Raw genomic sequence first — 25,354 nt, 5'->3', positions numbered from 1 at the left:
ACTACACAGACAAGTTGACAACGCTGTCAATATGATGTGTTCGCATACACGACAAGGAGATCCCTAAACATACAGTATAGGAGAAATGGAACAGCTCCATGGTGGATGGACCGAAACTATTTCACTTGAATATTGTACAACATTACAAAAGACAAATATTGTACCATTCACTCCACTACATTTCTATGAAGGGAAAAAGTGCAGTAAGTATGAATGAACGCCTTTCAAATATAGTGAAAGTAGCAGATCTACAAGCTCCCACCGCGTCGCAAAGCTTGCAGATCGGCAATTCTGATTCCCAATTGCTCAATTTCAATACAACAATATGCAATGATTATCGAAAAGAAATTTTACTTTGTATTTAAAGTATTTTTTTTTTTTTTAAAGGCAAGTCATCCAGGGTTGAATACTGTAACCACCACCGTCTTCTCATGCAGCTCTCATTTGGGAGCAGGCAGGTTTTTGATTGATTGATTGATTGATTGATTGATTGATTGTTGCCTTGTGAAAGGCCTGAAACAAGCTATGAATCATCATCAACAGTCATTTAGACGAATCATTCACAGCGAAACCCTCAGTCCTCAGTTACTTTACACAGTTAATACACATTTGAGGATTTTACCGCGTGCTGTACTCGATGAGGGTTGGCTCTTTCTCGACCACCTGTCCACTGCGGGGAATCTAAAAATGTAAAACTTTTAAAGGATAGCTCTTTTTTAACCACTTTTAACCTGGCGTCACTATTTTAGGGCATGTGATTATAGGCAGAAATGTGCAAAAAGCCTAGGCCTATACTCATTGGTACGCTGGTGTCACATGGTGAAAATAGTTGGATCTACAATCCCAGATTGTGCGTGTATGTAGATCTGCTATTTCTTTTACACTTAACGACGTTGTACAACAAAGTATAATTCAGGCTTAACCACATGAACCCTAGAATCCCAATTCTGGGCCTGCTAGCCATACTAAGCGGACATTTGGCACTAATAGCAGATCTAGCTTGTAGATCAGTTATTTTTGCAGATGAGATTTGGTATAGAGTATAGTATAGAACCCTGTTGGTGGACCCCGGGATAATGAAGGGTTAAAGTGTACCTATTCAATTTAATTTCTTTCAACAACAACAACAACAAAAAAAGCAAATTGAAGCCACACCACTGCAACACCCTAAACCTACCCCACCACTACCCCCCCCCCCCCCCCCCCACACCCCCCAACAGTCCATTAGCCAAGTTAATGCCGAAGCTGCCAGACTTACTGACCCATAAATAATACATTGCGGTGGTCAAGAGAGGCCAGACACCTCCGTGCACCCCTCCATCCCACTACACGGCCACATTAATGGACTAATTCAGATGCAATTAACTTGCAGGGAGAGGCTATGGCCTTGTGGCCGCCGGAGCGCAGGCTGAAGGGCGCTCACACACACACACACACACACACACACACAGGCTGAAGGGCTCACAGCCAGCAGGGCAAGGATAACAACCCCTATGCGCGCACACACACACACACACACACACACACACACACACACACACACACACACACACACACACACACACACACACACAACCATTTACATGCAGTGTGAAAGCCCAACACATTCACACAGAATCTAACCTCAATAATCAGCAACTAGAGGCGCAAAGACAATCTGTGAAATATCACCCTAGTCACAGTACACTGATACTCGATATGTTTATTCATAAAAATGCTGTTTATCTCTAGTGTCCTTGAGAAATACAGTGTCCGCCTCTGCCAGTACGCCGCCTGCACCAAGTTACCTATAGCCAACACATCAGCATCCGAGGACAAAGTCTGAAATGCTTACACAAGCCCCCTCGCTCCAAAACTAATTTCATCCGATTCTTTTTTGGCCGACGTTGTTTGTTAACGGAGGTTTTCGGCGGGATGAATTAACTGCCGGAAAAACCCCCACTGAGGAGCGGGGTGACATTGACAAATGAGCAATTACAGGAGCGATATTCATGTGTCACATCCGCGGCCGGCCTGACCCGCGATTAGCCCCGCCGATGCCGAATGCGAGACGTTGAAGAGTTTGTGCCTGTCAATACTGGCGCCTGGGACGGCCGCGCGGCCCTCGCTGGCATGTCATTCATCACAGGCTCCGCTCCGCTGCCACAGCTGTGTCACTAACCCCCCCCCCCCACCCCCCCCTCATCTAACACCCACCTCCCCTCCCTCGTCCAACTCCCCTCCCCTCACAGAGCGGCACTGACCCCGCTGAGGACGCGGCGGAGAGGACGATCAAATATCACTCTGGGAGTGGGAGACGAAGAGGCAGCTACACCAACGGAACCGACAAGGACAAAAAAGTACTTTCCTACACATCCTCGCCGCTGCTGCCGCCGACGTCTTTATCGACACATTCGACAGTGTCACGTAAAGCTCGGCAGGCGGCAGCCCAATTGTGCCAGGAAGACACAACAGTCCTTTCATTCGAGCACAGTGATTGTGAACGGTAGAGTGAAGCCATTAGCCTCGGGGAGGCCGACACAAAGGGCCACAGAGGTTAAGTGATTACCGTAGAGGGGAGAGAAGGATGGATTGAAACAACGACCAAATTAAACGACATCAGCCGAGCATGTTCTCACGATAATTACTTTGCCGTGCAGATTTCATCAATATGCCAATCATCGGAGCGAGGCGAGGCTATTCTTCCTTTTCTAGACGTGCAGTCGTGAATGACCAAGCAAGCCAGGATGTGGAGGGTCTAATGCCGTGTTCCCAGAGTCACTGTAACTCCATACTCGGTGGAGGGGCTTACCTCAGTCAGGCTGCAGACCGTTGGCCAAATCAGCGGTCTCAGGTTGCCATGGACTCTGTGAAGGACGTGCGCCCCCCCGGCACTGCTACGTAGAGTCCTGTAGCATTTTCCACCCTTTCATTTCCAAAAGGGAAACACTACTGTATGTGCAATGCAAGAAGAACCCTGGCAGATTAATTAACTGCAAAAGCTGCACATGGAGGTAAACGCTTCTACAGGCTACCTCAATTATGGATATTATTAATTATATCCTTCTTCTACAGGCTATATTATATCCTTAGGCTATATTATATCCTAAATTATATCCTTCTTCTACAGGCTACCTCAATTATGGATATTATTAATTATATCCATCCAAGACCAGGATAGAGAGAGAGAGAGAAAATAAATAACACTCTCCCACATGAAAAAGTTTTTTTAAATCTACTTTTCTTTATGAAATGTATATTTTGAGCGGATGGCAGTAGCAGGCCGTCCAGCCCAGCTTAGGCATATTTAACAGGGCATATTCAGTGTTAAAGGCAGATTGCAAGACCCGGGCTTCTATTTATAGCTGGCAGAATTCATCATGGCTCAGTGCCTCTCTCCGTCTCCCTTCATACCCCTCTCGGCTCCCTCTGTCAGGGCCAAATCAGTTCACCTATAAGAGGCCCAGGCACTCAGGGTTTACCATAACAATGAGGGTCCATGTGTCCGCTTTTGAATTCAAAACAAGATTAGCAGCAACATGTGCTTTCATAATGGGGTCTCTGTAAATTCACCACACTCTCTGACAGTGAATGAAGCCCTTAAAAAAATGCATATTAACCCCTTTTCGGCGGGAACCCCCTTTTGGTGTTTTAAGCATGCTTTTAGCCATTGAAAAATAGCAGATCTACAAGCTCATAGCGCGGCACTCAGTGCCGCGCTATGAGCTTGTAGATCAAGCTGACAAGTAGATCAGCTTGTAGATCAACAACATATTTTCAGATGGGTGTCGGCAGCCAATTTCATATCATTCTGGGGGTCCTTCACATGAAATTGTTTGAGAACCACTGACACAGAAACATAGGTTTTTCAGAAAACTGTCAGGATTTAGAAGGCATTTGTACAAATCTTGTGTCAGGTCGACATGGGTTAAGCGTTGGCTGTACACAGCCAGGGGGGGAAACTATAGCAATGGGAGAACTACAGTAGTAGTAAAAAATGCAAGAAAAACTAAAAGTAAGGTTTCCATTGAAACTCTGCTACAGAAGGAATGATGACTAGAGGGTCTCAGAGCAGCTCGCGGCAGCCCTTAATGATGACTAGAGGGTCTCAGAGCAGCTCACGGCAGCCCTTAATTTTTCTCCTCAGAAGAACCTGAGACCCAACTAATGATTTTTCCAGTTATATGGCTTGTTTTTTTGAAGTGCCTCAAATTCCTCAGCAGTTCATAATTTTAACTATACGACGCTGGGGTGATTTTCTCGCCCAACTGTCTCCACTTCAGGCTTCAGATCTGAGACAGAGCCGGGGCACAGCCCATTGGAGGTGATGATCTCAGTCACCACATTTAAAACGAGCCGCTCTGGAAAAGACATGCAAAAAAAAACCTCCTCCCTTTCTCTGGCCATTAAAGACTCATATCGGTCTCGGTAATATCAGTCAACCAAACCTGTAGCCTCGTGGCTTTGACTGTAACCTCATGGCTTGACCTTCATCCAAGAGAGCATAACAACATTCATCAAGCTAGCGTGAGGGGGAACTACCCACTCAGTCCCATTTTGAGGGGCGATAGCCCCTCCTATGTCCAGCTTTTAGTGTATAATATGTGCTAACACAAACTTTAAATGCCATTGAATGGACAAACAATAATAAACACAAACATGGCGTGACACAAACGTTGAAGACGAAGGTGAGGACGCAAATTGGGAATGAGATGATGTATGATGATGTACGATGATAAGATGATAATCACATGACGGGTGTGATTTTTTTCTTGTGAAAATCACAACTGAACCGAATAATGCAGACTACAGAATTAGTATTACTTGCGCAACTACTGCGATCGGGTGGGTGGGTGGGTGGGTGGTAGGTAGGTAGCACAAGTTGGCATCTCGACAGAGTGCATTTCTTTCTTTTTTTAATGTTTTTTTTGCAGCTTTAGCCTTTATTTTATATTTTTTTATAGAGGGACAGACAGTAGGCTGACAGGAAATGGGGGAGAGAGATGGGGGAGTGACATGCAGTGAAGGCCGTCGGGATCGGGGAGTCGAACCCGCGGCACACTGCCAGACTCGGACTACCTACCGGCCAAGGTGCCTGGACCGCTGAGCCACGGCCCAGGCCAACAGAGTGCATTTCTAGTTATTATTATTATTGTTAAAAAAAAAACCGGTGACCCAGCAAGTGTGTATACCCATCATCTGTAAGTGTGTATACCCATCATCTCTTGTATTAGTGCCTTATATTAGTATCCGATGTAGAATAATTCAAATAGAGTAGAACCAAAAGTGGCAGCATAAGTGGTGAGTCTCCAACGGAGACAGTCAGGTATCAACATAGTTTAATGGATCTCATTATCACAGTGCAGGAAGCGCATGCAATCAATAATGACTGATGGCTGTGTGACTAACAACTTAAAACGATGGACTGCTCCACCCCACTACATCTAGCAGGCAGGGGAGAAGAGCTTCAGGTTCAAACACTCTCTCTCTCTCAAACTCAAAGAATAACGGAACCTATAGATATAGGGGGGAGGGGGAGGGGGGGGGGGGGTGGTGACCTGTGGAAGTCACGGCCGCCGAGTGTGGAGAAGAGAGATACAGTTACATACAAAATTGAAGCCGAGAGCTCTGCTCTGCGCGGGCCTGCGGGACACGAGAGATTGACTCCCAGAGCCCTACAGCCTTTTTATGTTCTCTGCTGCTACAGTCGACTCTTCACTCAGCAGAGTGTGGGGACAGCAGGCTCTTGCCAAATGCATCCGAGAATGGAGGCCTGCCAGCCTGCACTCCCCGCCCACTCTGTGGGGCAGAGCGTGAGCAGTGGGGCACCGGTAGGCGGGCGCAAGGTGAGGCTGGTGGGCGGACGGCCAGGCAGGAGCTTCCTGACACGGGAACCCGCCTCACAGCAGGATCAAACCGGCTGCCGAATGAATCACCACCACGCCCACCACCTGACAAAGTCGGCATCGAGGCCCGACGCACAGCCACTTCTGCCGTCTCTCCACAATTAACAGGCAATCTGGGAGAGGCAACAAAACACATAAATAAAAAAAATGCTAAAAATACCACCGTGCAAAGCGGCTCGCTCAGATTGCATCTCAAAAATACCGCTCGCTTCGCAACAGACTTTGATACAACATGAGAAATTGTCTTCTAAAAAGGCGATCGTATCTTGGGAGGGTACGGAGAAGAGAGGGTTGGAGTGTAGCTCTCTAAATATGTATCTCAGCTGCTGAATAATTCAATATCAGCAATGTGTTTTAAAATTTAAATGCTTGCTTTACAGCGTAATGGTGATACAGCCGAGGCTAGAGGAGCAGATGGAGGTATCGGAGACTATGCCCGAAGCAATTTTACACCTCCAGATTCCAGGCCCCGCAAACTTAAGCTTGAGGTGGGAGATAGATAGGGCGAGGGAGCGCTAGAAGCTCACACCTGACCGATCACATTTAAATAGGCAACATGGGCGGGGGGTTTTCTGAGCTGTAGTCACGAGTGAGTTGCGGGAACATTATCTCAAAGAGTAAATAATGTCCCGGAGGACCAGCACATGTATAGTTCCCCAAACAGCTTCTTGTGAAATCGAAAAGTGCTCCAGGGCTTCTATTATTAAGCCTCCGATGCAATGGGAAGGCCAACCTTTGATCTGTTTAGGGTGCCGTGTATTTGCATTTTATAATGAGATCAAAAGAGGCAAGGTCCAGGCAGGGCCCCTGCGGAAGGCAGCGCACTGTGCCCCATCTCTGCACACTGGACGAATTACAGACCAAAGCTATGTTTCCCCCATTAACAAGATCATGTAAGAGCTGCGGGCCTGAGGGAGAAAGGCAGGAGGAGAGACTCCACCGTCTGTTAGGCAATCAACAGCAGCCTACATTCTTCTCCCGTTAATTTTCTTTTCTCTGCGCACAGGTGCAGAAAAGGGGGGTGAATTGTGCCAGTAGCAACAATCTCCTCCGCTGTCAGAGTTCAAGAGCAAACATTTCAAGCATTTTTAAACTGGTTGAGAATTGCTCCGCATTTTCTTTGGCATTCTTCACCGGGGGGAGCAACGCGGAGGGGAATGTACTGTACACTCGTTGCCTGAAGTGAGACTATACAGCCCAGGAAGGAGGGCTTGAGAAGACCATGGGGGTCAACGTGTGTGGGCGCCAACGCTACGTGTCGTACTGTTGCCCAGGGCAGTGGGTTCCCTAATGCGTTCCTCTGGAGTCCCCCTTGGTACCGCTGGTTTTCCATCCTACTAGCATTCATTGCATTCACCCACCAGCATCGCATTCACCTAGCAATCTAGTGAATACTAGTTGGACAATGGACATAGATCAGCAGCAGTGGTAAATAAAATGGTAAATGGTGCATTTATATAGCGCCTTTATCCAAGGCGCTTTACAAAGATTGTGCATTACATTCACCCATTCACACACACATTAATACACCGATTGCGGCGGAAGCCATGCAAGGCACCAACCAGCACATCAGGAGCAATTTGGGGTTCAGTGTCTTGCCCAAGGACACTTCGACATGTAGACAGGAGGAGCCGGGATTCGAACCGCCGACCCATGGATCATTGGACGACCTGCTCTACCTCTTGAGCCACAGTCACCCCAGTGCTAGTTCCTACTGTAAGTAAGGGTCCCATTAATAATAAAGTTGATATTTTCTTTGTTTTGGTTTCTCTATCCCCATTTAAAAGCGACTTTGAGTACCTAGAAAAGCGCTATATAAATCTGAGATATTATTATCATAATTTATTATCAACCAACCAGGGCAGGTGGTTTTCAAACTGGCGTTTGGGGGACCCCAAGATGTCCATGTAGAGCTTCCTCTGTAAAATTAAGTATTTAAACTACAACCACTTTAAAAAATATGCTCCCCTCAGCAAAAATTATATTGAATGGTCGGCCAAAATGGATGTCAATTTGGGGGTTCGTGTTAAACATGTGAACCCTCCCAGGCCCTTAGCCCATTCTGACCTGAGATCAGATTCTAAAAATGTCTTCTACCTCCTGACAGTTTTCTGAAAAAGCTATGTTTCTATGTCAGTGGTTCTTCGATTTTTCAAAAATAGCAGACCTACAAGCTCGTAGCGCGCCACTCACGCTATGAGCTTGTAGATCTGCTATTTTTCAATAGCTAAAGCATAACATAATGCTAACACCAAAAGGGGTTCCCGCCCAAAAGGGGTTAGGGACCACCATGTTGAATTGGAGAAGAGCACACATCACGTTCGCCCTAAGCTTTGAAAGAGCCAAGTTGGCTAGTAAACCAGAGCTTTGCCGTCGTCATCTGTGGGCGCTCACATCTGCCACACGTTTTTCTGCAGACCTGATCAGATTAGATCCCATTTCGCAGCAGGATTATAAACCTGTTTTGTAAACAGAGATTTAAAATCTCTGTAGATAACAAAGAGATTTTACATGGACCGAGTGACCGAGTAATCCTCCGATATCCATACATTTACAACGATGTTTGTGTGTGTCGCACGAGACTCGATACTAATGCATTTGAGAGAGGGTGCACTGTAGGTCTGAGCTAGCAGGGAGGAGGGGTCGGCGACTCGGCGGGAAGCTTTGGCACAAATAATCAAGTTTATTGTCTCATCACATGGGAGGCAAACATTTGGCAAAAGTAGACGACGGTTTAGAGCAGTGTTTTTGAGACCCAATTTGTTATCAATTTAGAATATTTTGTTATCAATTTACAATTTAATGTGGTAGCATTAGGAGAGATAACAGGCAAATGATCAAAATAACAATTCTTCTATACATTTTCTAATTGTGTAGACTTACGTAATGCAGATTTACAATTTAACTCTTGAGAGCGTAAAATGAAACCAAATGGATTTGGTTTCATTTTACGCTCCCAAAGAGTTGACGATCTACATTATAAGCGTCCATTTGGTTACCAACTCTCCATCATTTAGCTGGGGGACCACCTGGAACCCCCTCAAGGACCACTGGTGGTCCCCGGACCACTGGTTGAAAACCAAGTATAGACCCCTAGGTGGAGAGAGTCAGTATATGCAGGAAAAAAAGATGCGGCCTAATAAAGCTATGGCTTGTGGATTTCAGATTGAATCTGGCCAGTCTATGACATCATCTCTATGACATCATCAACCATGTATCTAGGACATTATGTATGACTCCATAGTCCGACCACCTTTGACACCAAAAATATACAACACATGAATGAAAACGTGGGAAGGTATACTTCCTTGGTCTACTGCAGGGCTGCCCAAAAGGTAGATTGTGATCCACCAGTAGATCAGAAAGGCTTTGCACTAGATCGCATGACATGGCCCTAAAATATATATAATTAAAAAAGGAAAAGGGCATCTGCCACTTGAATTAAGGTGACTTCATTGATTAACATCAAATGGGGCCTGTCAGCTCAAACCCACAATGCAATACTTTGTTTTCAAGAGTGTTGCGCACAAACGTCAGATGCATTACAAAGTTAGACAAAACAAAACAGTACCAATTCCATTTCCGCCCGCTATTTCCCGTTCCAAGTGCGTTTGTCTTATGTAACACCAGCGCCGCTATTCCAAAGCCCCTACAGGTACATTTTCTAACTATTTTCAGCAATGATATAATATTTTTTGGGTGGGTAGACCATGTTGCGCTGGTCATTTTGAAAGTAGCTCTCAAGTCAAAAAAGTGTGGGCACCCCTGGTCTACTGGCAGCATGCACAAAGACATTCGGTCCAGCGGTTTACAAGATTAGCCCTGGACACACACACACACACACAGACAGGCAGACTCAACAGCCTCGTTTTTAGTGTGTGTGTGTGTGTGTGTGTGTGTGTGTGTGTGTGTGTGTGTGTGTGTGTGTGTGTGTGTGTGTGTGTGTGTGTGTGTGTGTGTGTGTTAGGCTGCACAACAATGACACTTGGTGGTGAAAAAACAGTATTTCCGTGCTTAGACATACATACAGACACAGAGACAGACATACAGACATACAGACATACATACATACATACATACATACATACACACATTGCTGCGTATAGAAGTGGCTAGCACCACTCAAAAATAAGGCTTTAAGGCTGAGTGCCTCAGTCTAAAAGAGGTCCAATCTATGGTCCAGGTTCTGGACAAACAAGTCAGACAGATCAACAGTAAAAAAACTGAGCGGTGCCGTATGTGTATGTGTGCTTGCGTGTGTGTGTGTGTGTGTGTGTGCGTGCGTGTGTGTTTTTATGCTGCTCTACAGTGCCGCTTTAGGTCACCCAGCGGTATTGCAGCTGTTCATACATAGGGACTGTATATTAGGGAGAGACACGGCCAGTCAGAGCGGTGTGCACCGCTGGTTCTAAGCTCCACTTTTCTTGTCGCTGCTTTATTCAACGTTTCGATCTTCATAAGGAATTAGAGTACCTCAGTCTCCCATGCAAGTAGGCATCACGTTAGCAGCAGATATCAGATCAGATCATCAAAGCACAGACCCAGAAAATGTCAATTTAGGATTTCACTGGTGTAGAGGCCTAGAGGGGTTAATTACTGTACTTTTAACCCATTTTGGGCGGGAACCCCTTTTGGTGTTAGCATTATGTTATGCTTTAGCTATTGAAAAATAGCAGATCTACAAGCTCATAGCGCGCCACCGAGTGGCGCGCTACGAGCTTGTAGGTCTGCTATTTTTGAAAAATCGAAGAACGACTGACATAGAAACATAGCTTTTTCAGAAAACTGTCAGGATGTAGAAGACATTTTTAGAATCTGATCTCAGGTCTAAATGGGTTCATTCATTAGCCAGTGTGTTGGCATTAAGATCCAGTCTGTGTCGAAAGTTTAAAGCTTATAAAAACGGACCCAAACGCCTTGACAACATTACAAGTCTCGTCGTCACTGCTGGGCTACGTTTCTGACGGGCAAGAGGAAGACAACACCTCCCAAACCGTAGTGGAGGAAGAGGAAGACAACAGGAGGAAGAGGAAGACAACACCTCCCAAACCGTAGTGGAGGAAGAGGAAGACAACAGGAGGAAGAGGAAGACAACACCTCCCAAACCGTAGTGGAGGAAGAGGAAGACAACAGGAGGAAGAGGAAGACAACAGCAGGAAGAGGAAGACAACACCTCCCAAACCGTAGTGGAGGAAGAGGAAGACAACAGGAGGAAGAGGAAGACAACACCTCCCAAACCGTAGTGGAGGAGGAGGAAGACAACAGGAGGAAGAGGAAGACAACACCTCCCAAACCGTAGTGGAGGAGGAGGAAGACAACAGGAGGAAGAGGAAGACAACACCTCCCAAACCGTAGTGGAGGAAGAGGAAGACAACAGGAGGAAGAGGAAGACAACACCTCCCAAACCGTAGTGGAGGAAGAGGAAGACAACAGGAGGAAGAGGAAGACAACAGGAGGAAGAGGAAGACAACAGGAGGAAGAGGAAGACAACAGGAGGAAGAGGAAGACAACACCTCCCAAACCGTAGTGGAGGAGGAAGAAAGGAGAATGTCATCGAGGCTATAGCACACATATGTGACTAAATTTGACTGAGGGACTGCCATTGGATTTTCTTGAATTTTCGTTTTTTCATGTCATATGAAAGCAGGGAATCATAGCTTCAAATTGACATATTGGTTGTTCAGTTTGGCCCACCAGTTTTGGAGATATGGCTTATAGAGTAATGTCTTGCAGAAAACAGCAAGTTGAGAAAACAGGCTTGAAAGGTTCACTTCTGTGGTCTCTAACATTACACCTAAGTACATGTTTAAGAATTTATTTCATATTTACATGTCGATTTCAGCTCTGACACTTATTTCAGACATGCTCTAGTATGTGAAGATTCTGCCTGTGCTATAAACTCATTTTGGGAAAGTTTTTCTCCTCTGGTGAAAAGCTGGAATTTGCGCGATGGCAGTCTCTCAGTCAAATCTGGTCAAATGTTATGCCTGTAATGATTGCTGGCTGATTGACTTGGATTGAGCATGGGGGGCTACGGTGCAGTATACACAGTCAAAAGCATAAAAACACACAAAGGGCCTGCAGTGGAAAGGTGCGGCAAAGAACAATGTAATTCATCCCAACACGTAGGCATATAACCTCTCTCTCCCCCCCCCCCTCTCTAAATATATATTTATACTGTACTGTACTGTATATGTAATGTATATGAAATCTGACAGTATCTGGGGAACAAAATATCCCTGGGCAACTTGGCAGATCTTTAAGCAGAAGAAGTCATGTTTGCTTTACAAAAAGCAGAAATAAGCAGTGTGATCTTTCAGAGACCCCTCTTGGAGCTACAGAGGCTATTTAACTGTCAGCCAGCAGGACTGCTTATTTCGGCAACCTGCGAATATCAATCATAAGTGCTTCAGAGAGCTTGAGAGGGTGTAAGGAAGCGCCATCTAATTGCCTGCTCGACGCCCCGCGCATATTCGCACTCGTGAATGCGGCATTCATATTTTTTTCTGACCTTGATAAATTATCTGTTCTTATTGACAGCACTTATTGATATTTCTTAAAAGCGTGGGCTAATGGAGTTCTATTGAGATGATTAAATGAGTTGCGGCGTGCGGATTAGCCTGGTCTCATCTCGCCGCCACAGCCTGCATTATCATACAGAACAGACATGTGCGTGCGCGGAGTCCTAAATTCCTGCAACTGACATCTCCAGGGGAATAGAGGAGTGATGACTACATCCGACCTACATTCACCCCACCCAGGCATGCTGGCTTCCAACGGCTTGCACATGCACACGCACACACACGCACACGCGCACACACACACACGCACACACACACGAGAGATGGTGTCGCAATTTATGGTGGGGATATCACTCCTGCATGGCTTTCAAAGAATTACACAAATTCAATTAGGTGTACATGCTGCTACTGTTCCTGACACAGTCTCTCCATGTCATTGATTTTGTATGCCTGACAAAACAAGCCAAACAGACATTTTAATAGGCTTCTTCACAAGCTCCCGGTGACCTCCTCGGAGAAATATTTACCCATGATGTACTACACATATTATAGGGTTTTCCCTGGCTTTAACCCGTTTAGGCCGAAATTACGTCGAAATTTAAAAAATGTCTGACAGTTTTCTGAAATACCTCATGTTTCTGTATCAGTGGTGCTCAATATTTCATGTCAAGGACCCCCCCCCCCCCCCCCCCATCTGATAATATGTTGTTCCAGGAACCCCTTAGAAGCAAATATTTGAGTTAAAAACGTTCGCTCTGAAAGAATATATATTCAAGATTTGTGCCACATTTTCACGATTTTTAAAAAATAGCAGACCTACAAGCTCGTAGCGCGCCACTCGGTGGCGCGCTATGAGCTTGTAGATCTGCTATTTTTCAATAGCTAAATTATAACATAATGTTTAAAACACCAAAAGGGGGTTCCCGCCCCAAAATGGGTTAAGAGAGACTTAGTTGCTAATATAATTTGTGCGATGTGTGTGTTTGAAGAATTTAAGAGCACAACAAAAAATCTCAAGGAGCAAATACAACATTTATTGGACTAGCCCCAGGCAATGAAAAAGGCACTATACCAGAAGTTGGAACTTGTTCAAATTGCCTGTTTGTTCACGCAGTGACAAAATACAAAAGATGTGCACATAAAAACGCTGCAAAATTGTACGTTTCGGATATTTTAGTGGTCAGATTTGTTTTTTTTAAAGGCACTGCAGGGGAAAACCCCCATTTAGTGAGAATTATGCGGGGAAATAAAAACTAAAATCTGATGCAGCCTGGAGCATATATGCGAACATCTTCAAAAAACCAAGCTTCCTGTGAACGAGGCTACAGCATCCTGGTTGGGGTGTGTGTGTGTGTGTGTGTGTGTGTGTGTGTGCGTGCGGTGGGGGGGGGGTTTGACAGCTAGTGCCCACGATAACACAACAGATAATTGATCATTGATTGCAAACATTAACTAATCTAGCGGTTGAAAAGACTTGTTTTACTTGTTTGACTTGGCTTTACATTTAGACCACTTGAACCCTGACGTCCGTCCACAGGCAAAGAATTGACGAAAAAAATGCGACGCATTGTGAGCTTGTAGATCTGATATTTTCAAAAAGATTATAAATTTGAAAACCTGAAATGAGACATTCTGCACAATGAGTACTTTTACCTTTGGTACTTTAAGTACATTTAGTAACTACAAATTTCAGGGTCCTTGACATGACAAGGTTTGAGCACCACTGATAATGATTTTATACACCCCCCCCACACACACACACACACACACACACACACACACACACACACACACACACACACACACACACACACACACACACACACACACACACACACACACACACACACACACACACACACACACACACACACACACACACACACACACACACACACACACACACACACACACACCTAAATTGTACTGCTATCCTGGTCCATTGTGTGCCTGGTAAGCAGACACCATGCTAGTGTCCAAGAAAGGATGCTAAATCTCTAAATCTTTTGGTAACCTAATGCTAATCCCTGTATGTTATGTTTTGGTACCCTATTCCCAATCTGTGTACATTACTCTTATTTCTATTTTATAAAAATGTATTATTATTATTCATATCTCTTCTGCAGTGTTGGAACTAACGCCCTTACATTAACCTACTTTACATAACGAAACTACTTTTTGCTGTAACTTGTAATGTAACTCTTTACATTTTCCCATTCAGTAACGCCATTATAGTTACTGTGTTTTCAACGGGTGAGTTAGTAGTTACCCACGTTGTGTAATGTAATCCATTATAGTTACTGTGTTTTCAATGGGTGAGTTAGTAGTTACCCACGTTACGTAATGTAATCCATTATAGTTACTGTGTTTTCAATGGGTGAGTTAGTAGTTACCCACGTTACGTAATGTAATCCATTATAGTTACTGTGTTTTCAATGGGTGAGTTAGTAGTTACCCACGTTGCGTAATGTAATCCATTATAGTTACTGTGTTTTCAATGGGTGAGTTAGTAGTTACCCACGTTGTGTAATGTAATCCATTATAGTTACTGTGTTTTCAATGGGTGAGTTAGTAGTTACCCACGTTGTGTAATGTAATCCATTATAGTTACTGTGTTTTCAATGGGTGAGTTAGTAGTTACCCACGTTACGTAATGTAATCCATTATAGTTACTGTGTTTTCAATGGGGGAGTTAGTAGTTACCCACGTTGTGTAATGTAATCCATTATAGTTACTGTGTTTTCAATGGGTGAGTTAGTAGTTACCCACGTTACGTAATGTAATCCATTATAGTTACTGTGTTTTCAATGGGGGAGTTAGTAGTTACCCACGTTGCGTAATGTAATCCATTATAGTTACTGTGTTTTCAATGGGTGAGTTAGTAGTTACCCACGTTGTGTAATGTAATCCATTATAGTTACTGTGTTTTCAATGGGTGAGTTAGTAGTTACCCACGTTGTGTAATGTAATCCATTATAGTTACTGTGTTTTCAATGGGTGAGTTAGTAGTTACCCACGTTACGTAATGTAATCCATTATAGTTACTGTGTTTTCAATGGGTGAGTTAGTAGTTACCCACGTTGCGTAATGTAATCCATTACAGTTACTGTGTTTTCAATGGGTGAGTTAGTAGTTACCCACGTTGTGTAATGTAATCCATTATAGTTACTGTGTTTTCAATGGGTGAGTTAGTAGTTACCCACGTTACGTAATGTAATCCATTATAGTTACTGTGTTTTCAATGGGTGAGTTAGTAGTTACCCACGTTGCGTAATGTAATCCATTATAGTTACTGTGTTTTCAATGGGTGAGTTAGTAGTTACCCACGTTGCGTAATGTAATCCATTATAGTTACTGTGTTTTCAATGGGTGAGTTAGTAGTTACCCACGTTACGTAATGTAATCCATTATAGTTACTGTGTTTTCAATGGGTGAGTTAGTAGTTACCCACGTTGTGTAATGTAATCCATTATTGTTACTGTGTTTTCAATGGGTGAGTTAGTAGTTACCCACGTTACGTAATGTAATCCATTATAGTTACTGTGTTTTCAATGGGTGAGTTAGTAGTTACCCACGTTGCGTAATGTAATCCATTATAGTTACTGTGTTTTCAATGGGTGAGTTAGTAGTTACCCACGTTGCGTAATGTAATCCATTATAGTTACTGTGTTTTCAATGGGTGAGTTAGTGGTTACCCACGTTATGTAATGTAATCCATTATAGTTACTGTGTTTTCAATGGGTGAGTTAGTAGTTACCCACGTTACGTAATGTAATCCATTATAGTTACTGTGTTTTCAATGGGTGAGTTAGTAGTTACCCACGTTACGTAATGTAATCCATTATAGTTACTGTGTTTTCAATGGGTGAGTTAGTAGTTACCCACGTTGCGTAATGTAATCCATTATAGTTACTGTGTTTTCAATGGGTGAGTTAGTAGTTACCCACGTTACGTAATGTAATCCATTATAGTTACTGTGTTTTCAATGGGTGAGTTAGTAGTTACCCACGTTACGTAATGTAATCCATTATAGTTACTGTGTTTTCAATGGGTGAGTTAGTAGTTACCCACGTTACGTAATGTAATCCATTATAGTTACTGTGTTTTCAATGGGTGAGTTAGTAGTTACCCACGTTACGTAATGTAATCCATTATAGTTACTGTGTTTTCAATGGGTGAGTTAGTAGTTACCCACGTTACGTAATGTAATCCATTATAGTTACTGTGTTTTCAATGGGTGAGTTAGTAGTTACCCACGTTGTGTAATGTAATCCATTATAGTTACTGTGTTTTCAATGGGTGAGTTAGTAGTTACCCACGTTGCGTAATGTAATCCATTATAGTTACTGTGTTTTCAATGGGTGAGTTAGTAGTTACCCACGTTGTGTAATGTAATCCATTATAGTTACTGTGTTTTCAATGGGTGAGTTAGTAGTTACCCACGTTGCGTAATGTAATCCAAAAGAACCGTGCATGGGCAGGGCATCAGTATTATATCGATATCATTAGACTGGGTTTTGTCTGTGATTTTGGATATTGTACTATTGGCATACGTGTTAAGAGTAGAGCTTAGTTAAAACACACCACAACTGGACCAGTGACATATTTGAAAACAATGTGTCTGAATTGGAAAATCTTATATATTTTTTAAAACCTTTATTTTTTTTATAAAGTAAAGTAACTAGTAACTAGTTACTTTCATAATTTAGTAACTAGTAAAGTAATTAGTTACTTTTTCAGACTAGTAACTTATAACTATAACGAATTACTTTTTAAAAGTAACTTGAACAACACTGCTCTTCTGCATCTGTGCTGTGGTACTGCCTTGACAACTCAGTTTCTTTTTTCTTTTTTTGTTTATCCCACAATTTTGTAACCCATTTTTCACCCCTGTGTCAATTATCTAATGTGATCCTGGGCTCTACACACCCTCCGCCAACCTAGTCCCCATATATGGGGGACATGGGGAGAGCAACGGACTTGAACTCATGCTTCCTTCATGCATGAGTGTCCAAGTTACTCCTTTACACCTGACAGGGGGGAGTTTCCCTGGTTGGACGTAGCGCGTGGAAGGAACACGTTATTCCAACCAGTTCCTTTCCCCTCCATCAGGCGCCCCGGCTGGCCAGGGGGAGGCAGTTTAGAGACCAGGATTACTGCATGTTTTTTGTGAGGGTACCTACCCTAGGGGACACGGGGAGAACATGCAAACTCCACACAGAAAGGCCCTTTCGCGACAACTCAGTTTCACCTGTGTAATCAATAAAGGTTCATCTATCCATCTAATAGTATGAGCCACTGTTGAAACTGAAAAGTGTATTTACTCCAAACACGAGGACACGCCGAATGACACTGCTAATGGGTTATGCCGCGTTGCACACAACTCAATAAGGAATAATAGAGGTAACCAGAAAAACAAAGTTTGTAAAAAAAATAAAAAAGGGCACAATTCATTTCCTTCCAAAAGGCCTGCACAAAAGCGAAATCAAACCTTTTATAATGATATAATGATGTTTTCTCATCTCCCCCCTCATTCTCTCTCATACATACACACATACACACACACAAACCCATGCACATGCCAGATCTTGTCGCCCCAGGAAATGGGCTGCATACATCATGTCTGACTGCAATAAAGCCAGGCCTAAAATGCTATTCCCAATAAACGTCGTCTGATTGGAAACCTCATTCTAATATCAATTTCCATCTGGGCCCTTTAACCCATTCTGGGCGGGAACCCCTTTTGGTGTTTCAAGCATTCTGTTATACTTTAGCTATTGACAAATAGCAGATCTACAAGCTCATAGCGCGCCACCGAGTGGCGCGCTACGAGCTTGTAGGTCTGCTATTTTTGAAAAATCGTGAAAAATGTGCCTCAAATCTTTGAATATATATTATTACAGAGTGAACATTTTAAATCAAATCGTTGCTTCTGGGGAGGTCCCTGGAACACCACTGATATAGAAACATACGATTTTTCAGAAAACGGTCAGGACATTTTTTTTAATTTCGACGTCAGGCCTAAACGGGTTAAAAGGCAATCAGCAGAGCTTCATCTCAGTATATCATGAGCTCCTTGAGATGATGATGACACAGCAGCACTGGCTGCATAATGGCCTTCTCCTATCCAGGCATCTGCAATGAATAATACCACCCATGAATGGGCTATTTAGTGTGTGTTCACACAAGATAGGGCGCCACTTGCCTGAATATTAATCCAAGAGTTTCACACTTCACACGGTTCTCTTCTCTCAGGGCTGAATTAGTTTTCATCCTGAGATGCAACGGCACTTAGCGTGAATTGGCACAGTCATAGTTTCACTCTGGGCTTTAGGGAAGTGACAATGGTGATTACCAATGGCTTCATTTTAACCCATTCTGGGCGGGAACGCCTTTTGGTGTTAGCATTATGTTATGCTTTAGCTATTGAAAAATAGCAGATCTACAAGCTCATAGCGCGCGCTTGTAGGTCTGCTATTTTTGAAAACATTTATCGTTCGATCGATCGTTCGAACGAAGAAACATAGCTTTTTCAGAAAACTGTCAGGATGTAGAAGACATTTTTAGAATCTGATCTCAGGTCAAAATGGGTTAAACGCGTTGCCGGCAAAAAAAAAACAACTTCAGGCGAGCAATATCAATTTGAACAAACCTCCATGAGCGGGGGTTTAACGACTGAAGACTTGAGCTAAGGCTATGGGAGGAATTCTCATTATGGGAGGAATTCTCATTATGGCAACAGTAGGAAGCATTGACACGCAACCGCTGTCACCCGGAATAGGAATGTCAATATATCTAAATCACATCCAACAGGTCTGTAAGATGTCTGTGAGGTCCTACGCTACGACTCAGTGAAACCATCGGTGTTGATTATTGATCCGTCTGTAACTCAGTGTTAACCCATTTTGACCTGAGATCAGATTATAAAAATGTCTTCCCTACATCCTGACAGTTTTCTGAAAAAGCTATGTTTCTATGTCAGTCGTTCTTCGATTTTTCAAAAATAGCAGATCTACAAGCTCGTAGCGCACCACTCGGTGGCACGCTATGAGCTTGTAGATCTGCTATTTTTCAATAGCTAAAGCGTAACATAATACTAACACCAAAAGGGGTTAAATTAGATGGGTACTGTTCCTGGACAAACGAGCTCGCTCTCTTGGTGTTTGATACGGGCTGTTCCAAACTCTCACAAGTTGGTACGCTGTTGTTGACAAACAAGACCTGGACATTTAGCCTAAAATGCAATATTTCAAAAAGTAGAAAAAGAAAATTCCCGGCCATTCTCGAAGCAGAAGTCTGAACGAAGCTTCTAGGTGAAACTTTGTGGAGCTACAATGTGCCGATGTTTCGAGCAGAAAATAAATATATATAAAGTTACAATAAAGAATAGTGACAATAACATAAATGGGCTCTCCCACGCGATCAGGCCCACAACACTAAGGATGTTATCGTGTACAATCTCGCCAGCATCACCATGTCATGTTTACAAGCTCTATATGTCACAAGCCGTCATCGACACCCAGTTCAACGGCTGCATCAGTCTGTTAAACGGACTAATAGACCACACACGCACACGCATGCGCACGCACTTACGCACGCACGCGCACACACACACACACACACACACACACGCACACAGGGCGATATGACTTTAAACCTGGAAACCTTTGCTCGATTACGATTAATGAACAATTATCCAAGAAAAAGGTTAAATTAACAGAGCTTGTAGAACGGCTAGACTGAATGACTAAATGATTTAGCAAATTATAATTAAAAAAAATAATCTATTCGAATTGTTTCGTGTCAATTCGTTGATATCTAAGGAACCAAAAACAGAAAAAGAAAAAATAACCTGCTTCTCGATTATTCGATTCAACTACACGAGCGAGACTAAGTCGTTGGTACTAAATATAGGCTTCTGCTATATTTCCGGTTAACCAATTTTGGGCGGGAACCCCTTTTGGTATTAGCATTATGTTATGCTTTAGCTATTGAAAAATCGAAGAACGACTGACATAGAAACATAGCTTTTTCAGAAAACTGTCAGGATGTAGAAGACATTTTTAGAATCTGATCTCAGGTCAAAATGGGTTAATAATTGCCCAAGCCCTAACCCACACACACACTAGCGTCTGTGTCTGCTCACCTTCCAGCCGCTGCCCGCCTCTCTGTAGTAGGGGAAGCCCTAAGTTAACCCACACACACACTAGCATCTGTGTCCGCTCACCTTCCAGCCGCTGCCCGCCTCTCTGTAGTAGGGGAAGCCCTAACCTACACACACACTAGCGTCTCACCTTCCAGCCGCTGCCCGCCTCTCTGTAGTAGGGGAAGCCCTAAGTTAACCCACACACACACTAGCATCTGTGTCCGCTCACCTTCCAGCCGCTGCCCGCCTCTCTGTAGCAGGGGAAGCCCTAACCCACACACACACTAGCGTCTCACCTTCCAGCCGCTGCCCGCCTCTCTGTAGTAGGGGAAGCCCTAACCCACACACACACACTAGCGTCTCACCTTCCAGCCGCTGCCCGCCTCTCTGTAGTAGGGGAAGCCCTAACCCACACACACACACTAGCGTCTCACCTTCCAGCCGCTGCCCGCCTCTCTGTAGTAGGGGAAGTTATCACAGATCCACTGGTAGATCTCACTCAGGGTCATCTTCTTCTTTGGTGAGCTGTTGATGGCGAACGTGATGAGGCTGGCGTAGCTGTACGGCGGCTTGCCGTCCTTGTGCTGCTGCACCTCCTCCTGGTCCAGCGTGGTGTTGGGGTCCAGCAGGGCGCTCTTCTTGCCCATGCCCGGCCCGTGGGCGCCGCCTCCCTGCGCGTCCGCCTTGCGGATGGCCGCCTGCATGGTGAGCTGCGGCAGCCAATCCATCGAGGTCAAACTGCTCTCCAGCTCCGACGTCATGGCAATGACGACGGGGGGGAGGGGGGCTATAGGCTGGAGGTGGGGGCGGGATAGGGTAGGGGGGGGGAAAGGTGGAGGTGGCTGTCGCCGGCGGGCTGGCGATGTGTGCGTGGGGCAGGGGTGGGGTGGGGTAGGGAGGGGGGTAATAATAAGCTGAGGCAAGTGACAGTTTGAAGACGAAGGCAGGGGGGGGGGGGGGCTGATGTCCTCAGCTCAGGACATCAGCTTAGCGGCACGCCGTCTGCAGGTCAGCCCTGGGGAGACAACAGAAAGGACTTTGTCAGTTATTTATACAAAGATATTTACAGCAGCAAACAAGCACCCATTCTAAACAATACATGTGAAAACAATTTACCGACGTGTGATTTTATTTAACCACTGAATGGGGTTCACCCAAGGGATCTGGCCCTTTTTCCCCCTACACCAAATCTCTTCGTGGAAAATAGCCAATCTTCTACAAACTTGTACATCTGCTATTTCCGTCAAATGCTGACCTATTATATGATGCCCAGAACAGGGATGTTGGGGTTCATGTGGTTAAAGAAAACAACCCCACAAGGAAAGCTTATACGAACTACAAAAGTGGACTCTCTCTATGAAAACAAAACAGAAAACAAGGTACAGTCCTGATCTCGCTGCAGTAAAACACAAGCCCACCACTTTCCCTACCACTTGCTGCGCACAGAGCTGACTCATAGTTGGAACTCCATCTGCGCACACACACACACACACACACACACACACACACACACACACACACACACACACACACACACACACACACACACACACACACACACACACACACACACACACACACACACACACACACACACACACACACACACACACACACACACACACACACACACACACACACACACACACACACACACACACACACACACACACACACACACACACAGAGAGAGAGAGAGACGGAGCGAGAGAGTAAATGGAATTGTTTTCACAAGTGCCAGCCAAATGGGGGAATGGCTCAGGAGGAATTCCGACTCTCTTGCGGGTAGTAACCCTCACCCCCCCCCCTTGTTGGAGACTCTGCCGTAAACAAGCAGAGCAGTGTCGTCTTGACCAATGGTTCTCAAAGTGGGGTTCGGGGACCCGCAGAGGCCCTTGGAGGGGGGGGTTCCAGGGAGTCCCCAGCTACAGTGAATATAGTAACTCAGTTTAACCACTTTTACCCTATATACACAAAACTCTTATATAATATATTTGAACAATTCTAAATATGTTTCAGACATTTCCAACAACACAAGCGAGTCTCTAAGACAAAATATTTTCAGATGGGGGTCCGCAGGCCAAATATAATGAACTTGGGGTTCCTTGACATGAAAACGTTTGACAACCCCTGATCTTGCCAACCATCGTCCTGTCCTCGGCCTTGCATGTCTGCTGTGCTGTGCAGTCTGCAAACAGCAACTCTCTCTCTCTCTGTCTTAAAATAGAGTGTCAGAGGAGACAGGCCTAAAGTTACAAGCATAGGTGAATATAGGGCAGCGTGCAAAACAAGCCCCTCTTGTGCAGGAATGAATGACACTGCTATCTGGCTACGGGGCAAAAAGAAAAAGCAAAGTCATTTTGAGATTGTTCATTTAGTTTTCTAGAGTGAGTAGTACACACTGTGCAGTGAGTAGTACACACTGTGCAGTGAGTAGTACACACTGTGCAGTGAGTAGTACACACTGTGCAGTAAGTAGTACACACTGTGCAGTGAGTAGTACACACTGTGCAGTGAGTAGTACACACTGTGCAGTGAGTAGTACACACTGTGCAGTAAGTAGTACACACTGTGCAGTAAGTAGTACACACTGTGCAGTGAGTAGTACACACTGTGCAGTGAGTAGTACACACTGCACAGTGTGTACTACTCACTTTTGAGTAGTACACACTGTGCAGACTTCTAGAGTGAGTAGTACACACTGTGCAGACTTCTAGAGTGAGTAGTACACACTGTGCAGACTTCTAGAGTGAGTAGTACACACTGTGCAGACTTCTAGAGTGAGTAGTACACACTGTGCAGACTTCTAGAGTGAGTAGTACACACTGTGCAGACTTCTAGAGTGAGTAGTACACACTGTGCAGACTTCTAGAGTGAGTAGTACACACTGTGCAGACTTCATTTAGTTTTCTAGAGTGAGTAGTACACACTGTGCAGACTTCGGATGAATACGTACGTTTTAAATAGGCTATACTAAATATTTAAACCTGGTCTGAGTGAAAATATTAAATATTGTTTGTTAAATAAGATGCGTGGCCTACATTTCAATTCCCCCCCCTATAAAACACAGAATAAAAAATTGCTTTCTTGCTCAAAGAGTAGCATTTAAAAACTTTCATCAAAACAGTGATATTAATGTAACATCTGTATTTATTTCTATACAGAGTCTAATGTGTGTGTGCTCACTGCTCATAATGTGCAAAGCTTGTGTATATTTTCAGAGACGTCCGAGCAACACTTTCTTACACTAACAAAATAGCACATGGACTAGATCTACAAGCTCACACACCGCTTCACATGTTTTTTTGTGTGCGACACCGTCGGCGTGCAACTCAGTGCAACTCAGTGCAACTCAGTGCAGCTCGGGCTCGAGGGATCGAGGCAGCACATTCATTCATCCCACCTGAGAGAGATCTTCCTGACGTTGGTCAAACTGCATTGGTAGTAAAAGCGCCCAGGAAGAAGATTGACGTAGTCCATTTCAATTGATCTCTCACACAGTGGGAGTTAGAAAAGTGCCCGGTGGCCAATTCAATATCTCGAATCAGTGTCAGCAGACATTGAGCTCTAGGCGGCGGCAGCCAATAATCATAGCATGTGTGATGTTTCTAAACAGAAGTGTGATGTGTGTGTGCGTGTGTGTGTGTGTGTGTGGGGGGGGGGGGGGGGGGGGGGAATCTGTTCGGTGAGATAAAAATTAATGACACTGAGCAGTATCCTATGTACCAATCTAACCCCACATGAACCCATAAACCTCCCCTCATCATTATTATTTTTTTGGCTCAACAAAGATTACATCCGTCAAAGGAATTTCTTTTGATTTACTTCAGTGATCGGAGATGCTACAGTTAGTACCACCTGTACACTTGAGAAATGGCAGGCGAATATCGTTATTAATATCATTAATTTACTGTTTTACTTCCATGCACACATATTGAGCAAGTTTTGGATGTGTGTTGTTGGCAGGTAAGATGTTTAAAAGCTGCTAGACGGTGGATATCAGAGAGATCATTCTGAATTAATAAAAAATAAAATAAAGACGCCGTTGGCAGGGAGCGCCATTGGGGAAAAAAGGACATCAAAGACGTCATCGGAGTTCATCATCCTGTGTCAGGTGTTACTTCTCAACAACTACCGCCGTGGCACATATTATTATCCCTCGCATATCGCTACTGGTACACATTCATACTCAGAGCAACTTTCTCATCTTTTATAGTCTTGAGCGGCAGTGGCCCAGGTGACCGACCGCCTGACTGATTAACTAGTGACAGACGTGCAGAAGTTGCTGATGAAGGATAGTTCCTCATCAGTGAAAAGATAAACAAATGGAGTGCAGAGCACCTCCACCCTGTAACTGACACAACAGGTGAGTCACCCCCACCGTTAATGAGTAACAGGCCTTTCCCTCTGTAAAAAGGTAGCGAAAGGGCAAGTCGTCTAGACTGTGCTTAGGAGGAAGCCCAATGAAAATACAATCATTTTGATCCAATTAAAATGTATCCATTACCATCACATGTGACAGAATTATTAGGCTATGTTGTATAATAACCTCCTGCGTGTGTGCGTGTGTGTGCGTGTGTGTGTGTGCGTGTGTGTGTGTGTGTGTGTGTGTGTGTGTGTGTGTGTGTGTGTGTGGTTCAGGATTCTTATTTGCATAGTGACACCTGAATAGCTGCTACTGTAAACCACCGTGACAAGCTCTATCCTGTTTGCAGACACGACAGGAGGCTAAGCCGATACACGTACACAACATTTTGTTACATATTTTTAAAGGTAGGCTTCAAAACAAGACATGGAACAAC

The 25,354-nt window shown here is 44.3% G+C and overlaps 1 protein-coding gene across 2 annotated transcripts in view; it reads right to left on the bottom strand.

Moving 5' to 3' along the window:
* Positions 1–25,354, bottom strand: part of foxj3 (forkhead box J3) — a 128,163-nt gene that overhangs the window by 53,994 nt on the left and 48,815 nt on the right. For both annotated transcript variants that reach the window (XM_079509378.1, XM_079509379.1), the window contains exon 2: positions 20,987–21,567. In XM_079509378.1, the coding sequence (XP_079365504.1) occupies positions 20,987–21,313 (327 nt within the window). In that variant the 5' untranslated portion in view covers positions 21,314–21,567. The remainder of the gene's footprint in view (positions 1–20,986; positions 21,568–25,354) is intronic.

Source organism: Electrona antarctica (assembly GCF_951216825.1).
Source record: "Electrona antarctica genome assembly, chromosome: 9".
In the NCBI taxonomy this organism is placed as follows: Eukaryota; Metazoa; Chordata; class Actinopteri; order Myctophiformes; family Myctophidae; genus Electrona; species Electrona antarctica.
The sequence above is the reverse complement of the archived record's forward strand: the minus strand, read 5'-3'. Positions and strand labels throughout refer to the sequence as shown.